Source organism: Lonchura striata, chromosome 24 (assembly GCF_050655825.1).
Source record: "Lonchura striata isolate lonStrDom1 chromosome 24, ASM5065582v1, whole genome shotgun sequence".
Taxonomy (NCBI): Eukaryota; Metazoa; Chordata; class Aves; order Passeriformes; family Estrildidae; genus Lonchura; species Lonchura striata.
In genome coordinates this window covers 832,048-847,990 of record NC_140726.1, presented here as the reverse complement: position 1 = coordinate 847,990, position 15,943 = coordinate 832,048, and the positions used below count along the sequence as shown (strand labels likewise).

The following is a 15,943-nucleotide window of genomic DNA, read 5'->3' as shown; positions in this document are numbered from 1 at the left end:
TTTCCGTGAGCCCTCAGCACCACCTAGTGTTCCCAAATATTCCCGGGGTCCCGTTCTGCGCCTCCGGAACACGTCTGGTCATCGTGCGGTAGCTGGACCCCAAGGCTGGGGCGGCGTCCCACATCCCTACATCCACAAGGAGCCCTTCCAACCCCAATTCCCACCTCTCTTCAGCCGTTTCACAACACAAATCCCCCGTGCAAGCTCTCAGGCGTGAAGGCCACTCCCAAAATCTTCAGCACCTGCTTCCCAAAGCATCCTCCTCTATGGGGATGAATTTACAGGAAGGCCGGATTGCTTTGACATCCAGAGTTGCTTCTGCAGAGAGTGAGGGAGATGCTGGTTTGCAGCCTATCAGAGCTGTGTTTCCGTTGCTTAAAGATCAATAAATGCCAGGTTTTGAACTTGCTCTTCTTCCCTAACCCTAGGTATGGTTTTTCATGGTATTTTTTAAAGGTAATTCAACTTTTAGGATTGAAAATTAAATGAAATTATAAATATTTGCTTGGGAAATATATCTGGAGCAGGAGTGCTGGAGAGGAGGATAAGAGGGAGGAAGATGGCAAAGATGATGACTACAAGGAGGAAAACCAATTCAATATCAGTGTGGATGACACTTCCCAATTCTACTTTCAAAAGCAAGGGTCTCAGTGTTAACATGTCAAGATGAATAACTGATTTTCTCTCTTTTCAGATGAAATTACCCACCAAGGAACCTTCTGGCTCCTCACAGCTTTATGTCCCCAGTAATCTCACTGTCACTCAGAGACATTCCTTCCAGCTTCAGGTGTTGAAGATGAACAAATTCCTCCGCCCAAATTCCTCTGGCTTCAGTAGGTGATCTGGGTATGGGTAGCGAGGTCGAGCCTGGCTGGGGAGGTGATATTCCTCCCTCTGCCGCCGAGATGCGCCCTTGCTCCATCATTGCTGAACGCCAGCTGGATGGAGGGGGGAAATCCGCAAAACAAACCTCCCAGGGTGTGAAGATTTAATTTTGCCTGGCTTCCAGGGACAATGTTGATGGCACAGCCCTGAGGACTGCCTAGCTCCCCTGCACCTCTCCCGGCTGGGTCACTCTCCACTCTCCACTCTGAGGTGTTTTAGGGGTTCATTTCCTTGTGGTCCCATGTTTTTTTTTTTTTTTTTTTTTTTTTTTTTTTTTTTTAAACTGCACATCAATTGTGCATTATTTTTTTATCCTGTTAAGATTTCCCACAGTTTGGCCACTTTGTGCTTCCTTTTAGGTGCTGTTGTTTTTCATCTTTAACTTTCACCACCTCTCCCTGAGCCTACCTCTCAGTTGCCTGTCACTGTTTTCTCATGCTCTGCCTTCTCTTTCTCTTCCTCTTCTTTCATCTGGCTACACAAATTTTTCTGTCCCTTATTAATGCTTTTGCCACGTCCAAGCATGCTTTAATTCTGATATCCAGCTGGAACTGATGCAGCTGGAATCACATCAGGGCTGAGCCCCCCAGCTTTTGTTTAATTCGCACCTGTTCTTACCTAGCTGAGGTCTCGGATCTTTTCACAGGGCTGTAACAGAGACATTTCTGGGGGTTGTCTTTGCTTACATCACCTTTCCTTGTCCCATTCTGCCCCAAAGCAGTCCCTTTTCCTCCTGGCTGTGAATGGATGCTGTTTGCTCTCCACAGCTGCAGATGTGCCATACTGGATTTATTCATCTCCTCCTTTTGCCATCTAGCAAACTCCTTCCTCAACCTCTTTGTGTGGGAACATGACATTTGCAAGAATTAGGTCATATTTTGAGCAGAGTCTGGTGGGTCCCTTGTTGTCTCCTCAGGGCTCTTTGTACTCCACATCTTCCTGTATGTGGGGACTGAAGTGGTCCATGGAGAGGAATAAATTTATGTGATGCTACTGTGGAGCAGTTGCAGGTCACTACCCCTTCCCCTGTTCCAAAGTACTTCAGAATCACTGGAAATCTGGGTTGCATATGATGGGTGAGCACTCAGGTGACAAACAACACTGAGGTGGGAGGATGCTGTGAGGGATCATTTCCTGGGTACCAGAAAGGCTTAAGGAGGTGCCACCAGGAGGTGACTCCCTTAGAAATGGAAGCATCTAAGTACAAAACCTTTTGCCTGCATTACACAGGCAAGATTTGTGGGTGCAAGAGGAGGGGAAGGAAAATGTGGCATCATCATTTTGGTTGGAAAATACATCGATATTCCAGCAAGGGACCAGACAAATATCAGTGTCTGGCCAGCTTGATTTCCTATTTTCCTGTCTCTTAAAATTGCAGGCAGCCTGTGCAGCTCTTCTCTCCAGATATGTGGCCACGTGGCAAATGACTCCTTCACCCATCCCCTCTGCCAGCACAGGAAAATGCAGGAACTAATTTCCTGGCTCTGACACTCCATCATTTCCCCCATTTCTCTGAGCTGTTAGTTCTGAGCATCACTCCCATGGCATGCTCCAGCCTGCATCCCAAGCTGCATCCATGGAGATTGCAGGTATTGTCTAACCAGACAGCATACTGGAATGATTCCCAGAGAAGCAAACTCCTGTTTTCTTGGTCATTCTCAGCTTTGCGTGTTGATATGAAGAGACTGCCAGGGTGTTCTTTGCTGCCAGATCTCCTGTGGATATGTTTAGGAGCCGGAGTTCTGTGTGAGATAAGCAGGGAGAAAACAGACGTCAGGAGGTGGAAAACTAGAGATGGGCAGGATACAAAAGAGCTTTTTTGAGGCCTCAAAAAATTCTAGCATAGGAATTCTGATTTTTTTTTCCAGGATAGATTTAATGGGAAGGCAGTAATATTGCAAAGTTGCTGATCAGGACTGGTTTATTAGGCTGGATGTGCTGTGCGGACCAGAATTCCCACCTCCAATGTTAGCCCAGTGCCTGTGGATGGTGAGAGCCTGAACTGGACATCTATCTGAAGAATTTACAGCCTTTACATGTGTTTTCAAGGATGTCTAAGGAATTTAAGAGTGGCTGAGCTTTAGGAAATTATGGATATAAGTTGAAAATGATGTCAGGTTTTGATGCATCTTATCAGGAAATGACTGTTCAGGTCCACTTGGAAATGAAACATTCTGCTGGACTTCTGAGTAACCCCAGCTCAGGGAGGGTCTTTACTACAATAAATACACTCAGAGAGGTTATTTATTTCCTTGGAGTAAGATCCACCCCCCTACACACCCTGTGATTTTGTTCTGCAAATATTTGAAGGTGCAAATTTCCTGGTAGACAAGAAACACCAACATGACTCAGCAGAGCTTTGGGTGGGAACAAGCTCCCATTTCAGAGTAACATTTAACAAAAGGTTTTGTTTTTAGGTAAACTCAGTCTTTCTTATGTGACAGCTACAGCAACTTCATCACTCATGACCAAGATTTTTCCATGGCATCTTTTTGGGTCTCTTTTGCATTTTTGGAAATCTCTTGACCTTTTTTTCATGAACTTGTAGCAACTCCCAGGCTAAATAATTCTTCATTTTTCTCAGGCCCTCCATCTCAACACTTGTTCTTCTTCCATTTATTCATCAGCCTCAGTTTTGGGAGTAGTTTTATGGGTAAATCTGGTAAATTTCTGGTAAATCCTTCTACATGCCTGGAGCAAGGTGAATGTAAACCCCTCAGTTCTGATATATTCCAGGGGTTGTGGGACACAAAACATCATCAGGCTCCTGGGACATTTGTGAAACAATTTAATGAAGAGACAAGAAATACCTGCACCATGGCTTTTGCCTCTAGAAAATTTGAATTTTTCCATCTGAAAAACACAGAGGGTTTGGGCATCCAACCCCTCCACTGATAAAAGGATGACTGTGGGATGCTTCCTCCCTTCCAGCAGCACTTACCTCTCTGAGAGGTGAGAATGATGGCTTAATTGACAATTTTTTCTTTTCTTTATTTATTATTTATTTAAGAACTTATCTGTTTAAACAACATTGTGGGACAAGGAGAGGGAATATATTTGATGTCAATAAATCAAAATAGTGATATAATAATAAAAGAAAAAGACAGGGTTGGCAGACAGCTCTTCTGAACCTCAAGACATTTATAAATCAGGCTGAATATATTTAAAACATTAAAATCCATCTTTCTTACTACAAATTTCCTGTGGCAGGTGTAGTTGCTCTCAGTGCTGTAAGTCACTGCACTGCTCCCTAAAAGTGAGTAAAGCCCAGGGCTGGAGCACAGAAGGCCCTGTCAGAGCTTCCTTTACAAATAGCCATAATAATGCTTCTCTCCCTCCCAAGGGTGTAATGAGGGTTAATTATTTAACATTTGTAAAGCACTTGCAAGACTGGAGATGAAAGTGGAAAGTATTATTAAGGATAAACTCCAGGTTTATAGGAGGCCTGGTCAGAAAATTGCATTTGGAGTTGAAATATGGGTTATGAGTGTGTATCCTAGGAGGGGCATCCATCAAACCTGGGAAGCAAGGAAAATGGAAAATGAAGTGCTTTGAAGGAGTTAATCCAGTTAATAATTAATGCAGTGTTTTGGGGATGAGGGGTGCAGGCATTGGGAGTGGGGAGTAATGCCTCGCACAACTCCCCTGTATCCCACCCTGCATGAAGTTGGTAATGGGGAACTCTGATAGAAGGAAATTTAATCTTTGTACAAAATCTGAGAACATTAAGATCTGGAGGGGGAAAGCCTTGAGACAGCCAAAATTCAGCAAATCATGGATTCCTTTTGTGGGAGAAAATTGCAAATTAAAGCACCTGGTGTGCCCAGGAGTGGGGGATTTCTGTGTGCAGGGTCACCTTTCCCTCCGAGCTGGGGTTTGGGAGGCAGGCAGGAGGCAGGTGAGGCAGGTGCCACGGGCAGGGGAGGAGCACAGATCACCTGGGAGGAGGTGCAGCACCAGGATCACCAGGACAGGTAAGACTCTGCTGCCAAAGGCTGCCATGGGGAGGGGGAGGTCACCCCACACCATGGGATGGGAAGGGACCCCCTGCCTGCCCTTTATGGGCCCCTCAATTTGGCATCCAAACTCCATGGGGAGAGAAGAGAGGGGTCAGGGTGGGTGAAGCACTGCTTCCCTTAGGAAAGCAAATTTGTGAGAGATTTAAGTGTTCTCAGCCCACTGGGTAGCTGCCCTGCTCTGAGGCTCCTGTGGAGGGGCTCACAGGGGTTTGGCTGCTGTCCCTGCTGGGCTGGGAGGCAATGGGACAGACCAGCAAACCCGCAGCAACTTTTTTCAAGGAGGAAGTTGAAAAATAAACATGATATGTGGGGCCCCAAAGCAGGCAGAGGTGAGAGCAGGGCAGCCTGGGGGCAGCAGGGCCCCAGAACCCCCTTGCCATTCCGCAAGGAACCCTTGCTGGCTCCCCACTCCACTCCCAGCCAAATTAAATGCAATCCCTCTGCCTTGCAGCCAAACTGAAATTGCTGCTGCGTGCACTGAACCAAAAACTCTCTCCCCACCTTCCTCTACCCACAGCAATGCCTAGAAAAGTCACTTCTAGTGCCTAAAACCTCACAGTTTGGATTCATAGAGTTCCAGAATGGTTTGGGTTGGAAGTGACCTTAAAGCTCATCTCATGCCACCTTCCTTGCTGTGGGCAGGGCCACCTGTGCTACAGGGGAAGGTTTTTTTTCCTTCTTTCTTCCATTCTTCCTACCAGCTTATCATTAAAAAATTACCAACTCCTCACCTTGGCAGCACAGAGTGCAATGGCCGAAGCTCCAGATGCTTCTGGAGGGGGATGCTGGGGACCACAGCTCTGGGGTACCTAGGGACAAACTGTGGTTAGAGTTATGTGTTTTATGGATATATTTGGTATATATTGCAATTGAAATGGTTTTAATCCTTTGTGTTGGATAGTTTTCCTTGAGGGATGTTGAAGACACATTGTGCTTAACCTGTGTCACATTCTGGGGCAATTGGGACAATTTGAGGACAAATATTAATCTCCTCTTTGGAAAATGCCCAGAAAAGTTGTGGAATCCAGCAAAATTCTGGCTTTCCCACCCCTGGAAGTGTTCAAGGCCAGGTTGGATGGGACTTGGAGCAACCTGGTTTAGTGGAAGGTGTCCCTGCCCATAGCAGGGGGTGGAACTGTATTATCCTGAAATTCTCCCCAACCCAAACTGTTCTGTGATTCTAGGATTCTATAAATACTGGGGTTTTTTTGTGGGATTTTTGATGGTGATAATCCTGGTTTGAGTTTGTTTTGGGTTGGTGCCTGTGAGGGGTTATTGGAGTCAGGGCTGCCCCATTACACATCATGGAGCAAGGGAGGCAGTTCAGGGCACAGATGGCATCCACTCCTTTAGAAAGCACTTTACCATCACATAGAAGCAAAGAAAAATGGCTTTTGAGATGGTAAAGTGCATTTCCCCCAAGATGTAATTTTAAAAGTCAGACCTGTCTTAAAACCACAAATAAACAAATGCAGGTCACAAGAGAAGGAATGATAAAGTGTCTGTTCTGAGCCCCTGTAATTAGGCTTTGGCTAATTTATTTTATCTCTCAGCTTTCTTTGATGGGATATAGCTTCTTGCTGCTTCCCTGATGATGGCTCAGAGCAAGGATAGGGGTGGAGAATCCAAACCAGGGGCTTATAAAACAAGAGAAATGGAGGCAGCATAAGGAAGAGGAAGCAGACAGCTGTATAACCTCTCCATTACTAGCTTTTGTATCTCTCTCCCTTAGTGTCTCTTTCCAGGTGGATCCATTGTGTCTATTAAATAGACCTCTAGTCCAGCATCCTGAATTCAAAGCTTTCATCCCTGTTTGAACTTTCACGCTGAACTTTCCCATTTCAGGAGGATGAATTATCTCAGTTTGTGTTCTCTGTCTGCAGCTACTGCATAAGCTCCTGCAGTACCTGATGGTCCTTCAGATACATCTTGGAAATTGAGCCTAATAGTGTCCAATGATCATGATAATTTTTTAACCTAAGTCTGAACCCCTTAAGGATCCTTTATATGCAGAAATGTTGCTTTCCTGCTTTTGCAGCTGCAGCTGAGCTTCCCAGTATGAGGAAGAAGATTGCTCAGTGTCACTGTTAACACTCCCTGGTGCAGACAGAGGGAGAAGAGAGCCCGACAATAATGAGATGAAATGGTTCAGAGTGGGGTTTTAGCCTGACATTAATGAATTAGGGATCCAGTTCCTGTGGGAGCTAATGGAAGTGCTGCTATGATTATAAATGCCCCTGCAGACAAATAAGACAGTGCTGGTAATGAGTGAGACAGCACAGGGTACAGGATAGCTTATCATTGTCAGTGATGCCTCTCCTCTCTCGTGTCTCCTGCCATCTCTCTGTCCTCAGAGGGAGAGATAGCTCACTCACTGCCATCCCCATTAGGTTTGGGTAGTGGGGTTATGTTATATTTAGAGAGACACAGAGAGAACATGCAGGATAGGGAAGGGGCTGACTGAGGATGGTTTTTTGAGCACAGCACCTCAGCTGCTGTCGGTCTGTAGGTCTGGATTTTATGCACTCTTGCAGCTGCAGATTCAACACAAAAGCCCCTCTGGAAGGATGGAAATAGCTTCATTATTTCCAGATACACATCTCAGTGGCATTCTTCACCTCAGCCTGAGCTCAGCTTGGGTGGTTTTTTTGCAAGTCATTTCTCCTCTTCCCTGAGTCAGCCCTTCCCTGGGGACTATCCCTGTCACCCACAGATGCTCTGAGAGCCAAGCACAGGTACAGTGAGCAAACCAGCTCTGGTGTGTCTGAACCACCTGATTCACACAGGTTAAAGGGCAAAGTTAATTGTAGGGGTGATGGCTGTTAGCTCTTCCCACTGGTGAACTTTAGACTGTAATTTCCTAGCTGGGGAAAATGGAAGTGATGCCTTGACTGAGACACTTTCCAGTGGACTTGAAAAAAAAAACAACCCAAAAAAAACCCATACCAAAAAAAAACAACTCCCTCAGGGAACCAAATGAAATATTTGGAATAGTAAAATGGCCCAGGTTGCGGCTAAAAAGTGAGTTTGTGGCTGCCAGGGTAGTGTGCAAAGGAGGTGAAAGCCTAGTCAGGCTCTCAGACTCTTTACCATCCTCCAGATGCCTCCCCTGTTAGTTTGGGTGCATTAGCTATAAACCAAGAAAAACCAGCTCCTCTGGGAGGTGATAAGAGCAGATGAAAGAGTAAATAATTAAACAGACACAGTGTAGGGCTCCATAGTAAACAGGGGGTAAAGAGCACAAATGACAAGCCAGCAGGAACATGAGCTAAACACAGCTGGGTGATGAGGGAAGGGACAAAGTCATGTTCAGCAGGGATGCTCTGGGATGGTGGCTGTGACCACCAACACCAGCACCCACTGGACCTTCAGCTTGTTCTTTTCTCTGCTGATTGCAAGCATGTTTCACTTCCTTTGGAGCTACAGGGATAAACAAGAGCTGTTTGTCTCAGGGCACAACATAACTGTGGTTGGTTTTTTCCCCATTGCATGTTTTCAGGGGAGGAAGAGAAGCCTGAGAAATAGTTTTGCTGGTCACGTGTCCTATCTGAGCCATGTGCTCCCTGCTATAAGGCAGGAACGGAGACCAGCAAACCCAAAAGAGTCCCTATGACCCCCTGAGCTCAGCCCAGATCACATAAGCACTGTAAGGTGGCTGTGCATACCCTACTTAGCTGATCTTTTAATTGTGATTGATCAGTGTATCCTTCAGGTCGTCCCAATTTGACTGCACCAATCTCAGCTGGAAAACCAACAGGCCTCACTTTATATCAGCTTTTAATATGTAACTTCAAGAGCTACATCAGTTATATATTTGACTGTATATTGCTATGGTCATGTTATAATTGTAGCATTAATACAGCAAGATATGTTATCAAGCCTTCTTGTTGTGGTATTCTCAGATGGGTTTGGTTCTGCTTCCAGTTATTATCCTGATATATTTCACCATCCCTCCTTGTACCTGATCTAAATTTCCCTTCTTTCAGTTTAAAGTCATGACCTCCTTTTCATGTATATGATGAGATTCTCTACTCATCCAGAAAATACAGATTTTTTCAGTCCTCCCCATGGTTTGGGAATGCTGCTCCCTTAATCACAGGGAAACAGTTGGATGTTCCCATTCCCCAGTTTCCCCTTTCAAAGGACTGCAGAAATGATTGTATTAACCCACTGGACTGTGCTAGCCCTGCTGGTAAACAACATCTTGCTTTGATTTTCTGTTTAATTACCCAATGCACCCTTTGTCAATAAATCTTTCCTTTTAACTCATGAAATAAGGCATAACCCTGCAGTGCTAATAGTGACCTGCAAAGCTGCCAGCTCATACCATGCCCTATCCATGCACAGCTTTTCCACTCTTGGATTAAATCCCCCCTAAATTCATCTTCATGAACCCACTGGGATAGCTCAGAGGTGAAGACAGGATGGAAACCAGCCTGGTGGCACTGCAGGAACATCGGCCCCATGTGTTGCCCTGCATGGCTGCATGTACTGGGCTAGTGTTTGCACATGGAGTCAATGTTTGCTTAGCTCGAGCTGTTGGATTAGCTGTTTGGTTAAAGCAGCTTGGATCAGGCAGGTTGGTTGCAGGGATTTAGGAGATCAGTTTTAACCCTGTGGATTTTCCTGCTCGGGGACAGAGTCCTCTGGGAGATGGTATCTGCACCAGCTGTGGACTTCAAGGGATGAAACAAGGTGTCCCTGGGACAAACCAACCTGAAATTGGGTAGTAATAAACCAAAGAATCAACTCCCTTTCTCCAAGGCTGACAGTAACAACTTGTGTTTAACCCCACATGCAAATTATCCCTTGTGCAACAGCAGAATAAGAACATTTTTGGTTTATATTTTCAGCAAGTGTTGACTGAAGACCAAAATGCTGCTGGGGAAGGCAATTTCAGGATAATCAGGATGTCTAGGATGGGGAGGTCAGATCCAGGTCCAAACAACGCAACTCCTGCTATGTGGAGAGACAGCATCCACTCCACAGTGGAGACAGTTTCTGCTCACAGTTAAGAGTGGATTGGCACAGAGAAGTTACTAAACAGAGACGGAAGTCCTGAGCACCAACAGCACAGCCTTGTTATAAATTAAAACATTCTTAATTGCCCAGTCTGACACGACCTCACACCAAGGCAGCCCTCAAACATATGGTTGAACCCACACGAAAGAGCTGGTCAGTTCTCAACCTAATTAAGCAAACAGCAAACAGGAGCTGGCTGGGTTTAATTGCTGTAATTCTCCCAGGAAATGAGTCCCAGCATCCTGCAAACCATGTGTGTGTGCACTCCAGCACAGAGGTTCCAGCAGCTTGGTGCAAGTCCTGGTTTAAAGATGCTCAGGAGAGGGAAGAAGGAGTGTGAGCAGGTCAGGATGCAGGGAATTACTTGATTTGTTTGCCCAAACCCACAGTGTTTTGTTTCCAGCAGCTTTTGGGCTATTTTTGAAGGTATATTTTTAAGTAAATGCTTTGGTTTGTGGAATAGATGCAGGCTTTTTCACCTCTTCCATGGCCTGAAATAATTCCAGAGATTTTTAAAAGTTTTGGACTTTGCACACCAGTTCCATGGCTGTTCATGGAGCTTAAGAAACATTATTCTGTTCACTCCTAGACGTTCCTGTTTTCCCTGTGTATTATCTCTCCTACCTGGGTCCTGAAAAGCCCTTGTCAGCAGCAGATCCTTATGTTAATACTTTCAAAAGAGCAAGAAAAGGAGGACCTACTGCTGAGAGGGATCCTTGGAATTAAAGGTTCAGGCTGGGATGTGTCAGACATTGCAGCAGATTTGGGGCTTCCTTTGAAAAAACTGTGGCTTTTTTGACATTTCCTAATCTTGGGGCAAGGACCTCAGAGACGTCTCGGGGGTTCCCTGTGCTGCTTCCTATTCCCATGGGCTTGGTCAAGCCTACTCCAGTCCTCCCTGAAGGGGAAATCCTGTTTTTTTCCCCAGTGTTATGCCAAATAACTTGTGTAAATTGAATAATTACATTGTTCTTCTTTGCCTTGTAGTCAGAAGAGGTTGACAGGATGGCGAATTTTAAGGGTCATGCGCTTCCAGGCAGCTTCTTCCTGCTCTTTGGACTCTGGTGGTCAGTGAAATACCCACTGCAGTATCTCAGCCAGAAAGTAAATAAAAAATCCCACAGGGCTTACTGTTTCCAGCGTGTGGATGCCATTGAAGGGGGAATCAAAATCCTCTTTTCTCTAATAGGTAAGGGTTTTCTTTCACTTGCTATGGCAGTATTCACCTAGCCTGCACTGATGATTGTACAGGAGGCCTGACTCCACAGGAACTGGTCTAGATGTGGAAGGATCAGAGAATCTTTAAGGCTGGAAAAGACCTCTTAGATCATTGAGTCCAAGCACTAACCACTGCCACGTCCACCATTAAACCATGAACCTGAGCACCATATCTACGTATTTTTGAATCCTTTCAAGTATGGTGATTCCAGCACTCCCCTGGGCAGCCTGGATGCATCCTTGATGTCCATCTTGACTTGATCTCTGGTATAGTTTGATGTGGAAAAACAAGTCTCACACCCCTTCCCAAAGCTGAGCTGCCATTGAACACAGGCCTGATTTTTCCATCCAGTCTTTTCTCCCTAATGCAAACTCACCAGCTCCTGCCTCAGAACCCCTAGCAGAAAGGAGTAGGTTCAACCATTGCAAATAACCCCCAGAAACTCCATGCTCTTGGATGTCCTGCAGGGATGCTGGCGGAGCAGTTTGTCCCCGATGGTCCCCACTTGTACCTGTACAGTGGGGAGAAGCACGACTGGGTGAAGCTGATGAACTGGCAGCACACCACCATGTACCTCTTCTATGGCCTCTCCGGGGTGGTAGATGTCCTCACCTACATGTCCCAGCTGGTGCCGCAGGGTCTGGATCGCCTTATGTTGGCTGTGGCCGTGTTTGTTGAAGGTTGGTAGAAGGTGGTGCTTAATTCGGGGAGGGATATTGGGGACCAAGTCAGAGGAGGGCTAAAATTTTCCTGACTGAGATATGGCTCCAGATGCCTCTGGAGATAGGACACAGGGCAGGCTGGGTTGGAATGAGATGGGAAATACAGTCCTGGATAGGTTCTGCTTTGGAATTTCTGGGGCTACTGCATTGCAAAGTAGCAGAATGAGGTTCCTTGTTATGATAAATGGCTGGTGAACTCTGCATTCCTCTGCCATCAACAGGCTGTTCTCCTGCCCCATGTTCCCCCTGAGAGCCATTAATTGCAATGCAGGCATCATTAGCCTGATCTCCTTGCATGACACGTGGCAATTTGAAGTGATTTCTCTCAGTTTCAGCACTGCACCAATATCATTCTGTCCTCAGGCTGCCTTGCAAGTCACCAGCCAGGATTCCAGACCCCTTTTGGATCATAGAATCATATAAAGACTTGGCTTGGAAGGAAGCTTAAGGATCATCTAGTTCCAACACTCTCATATGGGAAAAGAAGGTCTTGTTTATATAGAGCCCTCCTTAATGAAGGCATAGCTCCTGTTACTTTTCCTTTCCCAATCACATCAGTTTTTGAGGCAGCAGCAGCAGGGGCAGCTCCACATGTACACTTTGTAAGACCAGGAAACCTATCATTTACAGCTCCCAAAAAATGGTGAAGTTTAGCAATAAGAAAGAAGGACACAGCAGAAGCCTGACTAGAAGGGAAGGATCATCTGAAGAGGTGTCAGCACAGATGTGAGAAGAAAATTACCCTGTCCTTGGTCACTGTATTGCTCAGATCCTCCTGCCCCAAGGTTGGGCATCTTCCTGGATGCTGGGATGCCAGGAGGCCTAGGGGATGGTGCTATGTGGAGTCCCCTCTTTCCATGATGGCCTGTCTCAATTTGCCATCCAGGCAGGTGATTTACTCAGCTCAGTGGCCACGGCTGTTGTTAATGCTGCTCTAATCAGGGCTCGTATTTTGGCAGGTTGTCTTTTCTATTACCACGTCCTTCACCGCCCCATGTTGGATCAGCACATCCACTCCCTGCTGCTCATCACCATCTTTGCTGGGGCTGGCAGCATCCTACTAGAGGTTTTCCTGCGTGACAACATTGTCCTCGAGATGTTCCGAGCCCACATCACCATTGTCCAGGGAACATGGTTCTGGCAGGTCTGTTCTGCCTTCCCAGAACAATGAAGCAAAGGGAAAAGAGAGGAACAAGTATCATGTATCAATCACACACCTCTCAAGGATTATTTTGCCAGGCTCATTTCATAAATAACTCATAACCCAGAATGAAAATTTACTTATCACAGGTCATCTCTGATGGCTGCTCTTGCTGCAAGAGCTGTTTGTTTTGCCTTATTGCTTGTACAGGGGGAAGAGCAAAATCAAGTGAGCAACATTCTGCAGTACCTAATGACCAAGTACTAATTGCTTAATGTGTCTAATGCTCCCTGCAGCCCTCCCTCTGGTTTAGTGGAAAGATACAAATCCCACCAGCAATAAAACAGCTAAGTTAAAATACAGCCAGCTGCTTGCTTTCGTTGGAAAAGCAAGGAAATCAATTGGGGATAATTGCTCTCAAAACTAAGCTATCAAAAAAAAACCCAACAAACCCAAAAAAACCAAACAAACAAAAAGAAACAAAACCAAACCAACCAACCAGCCAACCAAAACCAAACAAAAAAACAACCAAAATAACCACCCCAAAACCAAACTACTTTCTCTTCTCTTTTTCAAGGCTGTACTAACTCAAACCAGCATTTAATCAGAGGTAAAAAACTGGGCTGAGCTTGTAAAATACTAAATCTGGAGTATTTAAAGGATGGCTTGGATTTTGGAATGCTGAGGGTCAATTGTGTCTGGATATTGAACAGAAAAAGAGATACTTGGGCACAGATTTACTTTGTGTGGCCTCTCATTGCAAGGATGGACTTCACTCTCAGCAAAAACCTTTATCCTGATCAGGGCTCAAGTTCCTTGGTCACTAAATATATAAAGGTAACTCTTTGTGAGGGTGATGAGGCTCCGGCACAGGTTATTTAAGGTCCCTTCCAACCCAAACCATTCTGGCATTCTGGGATTCTATAATTTTTTTCCCAACATAGTTGTTCCACCAACTTCTTGTTCTACCCAGATCGGTGTTGTGCTGTTCCAGCCATGGGGAGGTCCTGTGTGGGATGAGAACGACCACAGCAACATCATGTTCCTCACGATGTGCTTCTTCTGGCACTGGGCAGCTGCTGTGGCCATCCTGGCTGTGAACTACACCCTCGCTTACTGGTATGGCTGGGACAGGGCTGGGACAGGAACTGGGGCAGGTCTGGGGTAGGCAGGCAGGGTGGGATGTCTGTAATGAGACAGATGTAACCCAGCCCTTCCTGCAGTACAAAATCACAGCTGAATAAGCAGTCCAAACTACTGCAGGTTTTAGGGCACATGTTTGTTGAGTGCACCGAATGCAAAACAGTGTCAGCGAGAGGCATGGGCATTAAATAGGAAGAAGTCACACAGCTGAGTCCCTAGAGGTGCTTCTGGGAGTCACACTGCTTATTTTCCTCTGCAATGAGTGCTGAAGTGAAACTTTAGTTTGACAGAGACATGAAAGCATTACCAGGACTCCCTGACACTTCATCCCCTGCCTTGCAAGGACTTCAAAGTGGTTGAAGGTCACTAAATTCTTAGAGGTACAAAATTAAAACATTACCAGCCCCCAGTTTGGCTTTTCCAAGGGGATGGGAAGATTATCCCACTTTAAGGGATGCTCTGAGGGATGCTGTGTAACCTACAGAATGGATAGTTCAGTCCATGCCCTCAAATATACTTTATACAGAATGAAAACCTTTCAATCCCCCATCAACAGTATTTTAGGACCTCTAGGATGAGGGTTCTGGTGAGTGGCATTAGGTTGGGGGTTTTTAAAATAATGATTTCTTGCTCCTATGCTGCAGCTGTATCCAGAGGCTCCAGAGAGGCAGTGGAGAACCCTACATCAGCCTGGGGGTCCGGCAGCAGAAGTGTGACAGCAGCTCCCAAGCCGCCTTCTTGAATGGCTCTGATGAAGAGTGAAAAGTGTGCAAACTCCTGCTCCAAATACATGAACAGTCGATTTTCCAGAAGAAACAAATAGAATGAAATATTTTTGTTTTGGAAGAGTGAGAGGTGCCCCTGTGGTTCTGCTGGGGGGAAGACTGAGCTCACAGGGGTAGCTGCCCTCCATCCATACCCAAATACCTCTGGCTCAGACACAGGCACAGCTTGAAGTGATTTTTAGCAGCAAAACAAAGCATGGATATTCAATGTGACAGGATTAGTTCATTCTATGGGCTCCTCTGTATGTTCCCATAGGGATGGAGAGCATCCTTTGGCCAGCTGACTTTTCCAAGAGCCTGGAGGCTGTGACCTGCTGTGACTGAAATCAGGAAAATCTCCAGGCTGAGGTCATGCACTTCTGGAGCAAGGCATCACCCCAAGGAGGACGACTAAGAGAGTGTTGAATGTGAGATTATGGCAATTTTTGCAACACCAGGGCTTGATTGTGCACAATACAAATGTTATTATTGAAGCTTTGAACTAAAGAGGGATTTTTTAAATCATTTTCATGTTCACTTAAAGGCTAAGAGAGTAAATAAATGTGAAATAAAAATCCTCACTGAGCTGATATCCTTAAATTTAAGACTGATAAATTATAGAGCGTGTAATAATAGCTTAGAAAAATTAATTCCTCAGACCTGCAAATCCTGAAGGACTGTAAGATAAATGGCCATGCAGCAGGGATTCATGAAATGTCCCAGTTTTCCATTGAAATAAATCCCTCCAGCTTGGAAAGCAAGATGAAACAAACACATGGTTTGTTTTAGGCTACCTTCAATAGCTAATTTCTTGCGAAAAGTGACTGGAAATATACCTCCTAGACAGAAGGAAAACATGCTAGTGCAGGGATTAAAAAAAATTATACATGTACATCTGTATATATAAATAAATAAAATAACCACCAGCACAACATCAATTGCCATTGTTGATGTCTCAAAGCCCAGGGCCAGAAGGACACTCTGCACTGAGATCTTCTCCCTTCTGTATAGTGGGGGATGGATTGTAA

General features: G+C 45.4%; 1 protein-coding gene across 1 annotated transcript; it reads left to right on the top strand.

The window, feature by feature from the left end:
* The first annotated feature begins 1,158 nt into the window (after positions 1 to 1,158).
* Positions 1,159 to 15,847, top strand: TMEM45B (transmembrane protein 45B). The gene is made up of 6 exons (XM_085560088.1): positions 1,159 to 4,859; positions 10,914 to 11,115; positions 11,613 to 11,825; positions 12,827 to 13,011; positions 13,982 to 14,127; positions 14,796 to 15,847. The coding sequence occupies exons 2-6, from the start codon at positions 10,932 to 10,934 to the stop codon at positions 14,911 to 14,913; spliced, it is 846 nt and encodes a 281-aa protein (XP_085416214.1). The 5' UTR covers positions 1,159 to 4,859; positions 10,914 to 10,931; the 3' UTR covers positions 14,914 to 15,847.
* The last annotated feature ends 96 nt before the right edge of the window (positions 15,848 to 15,943 follow it).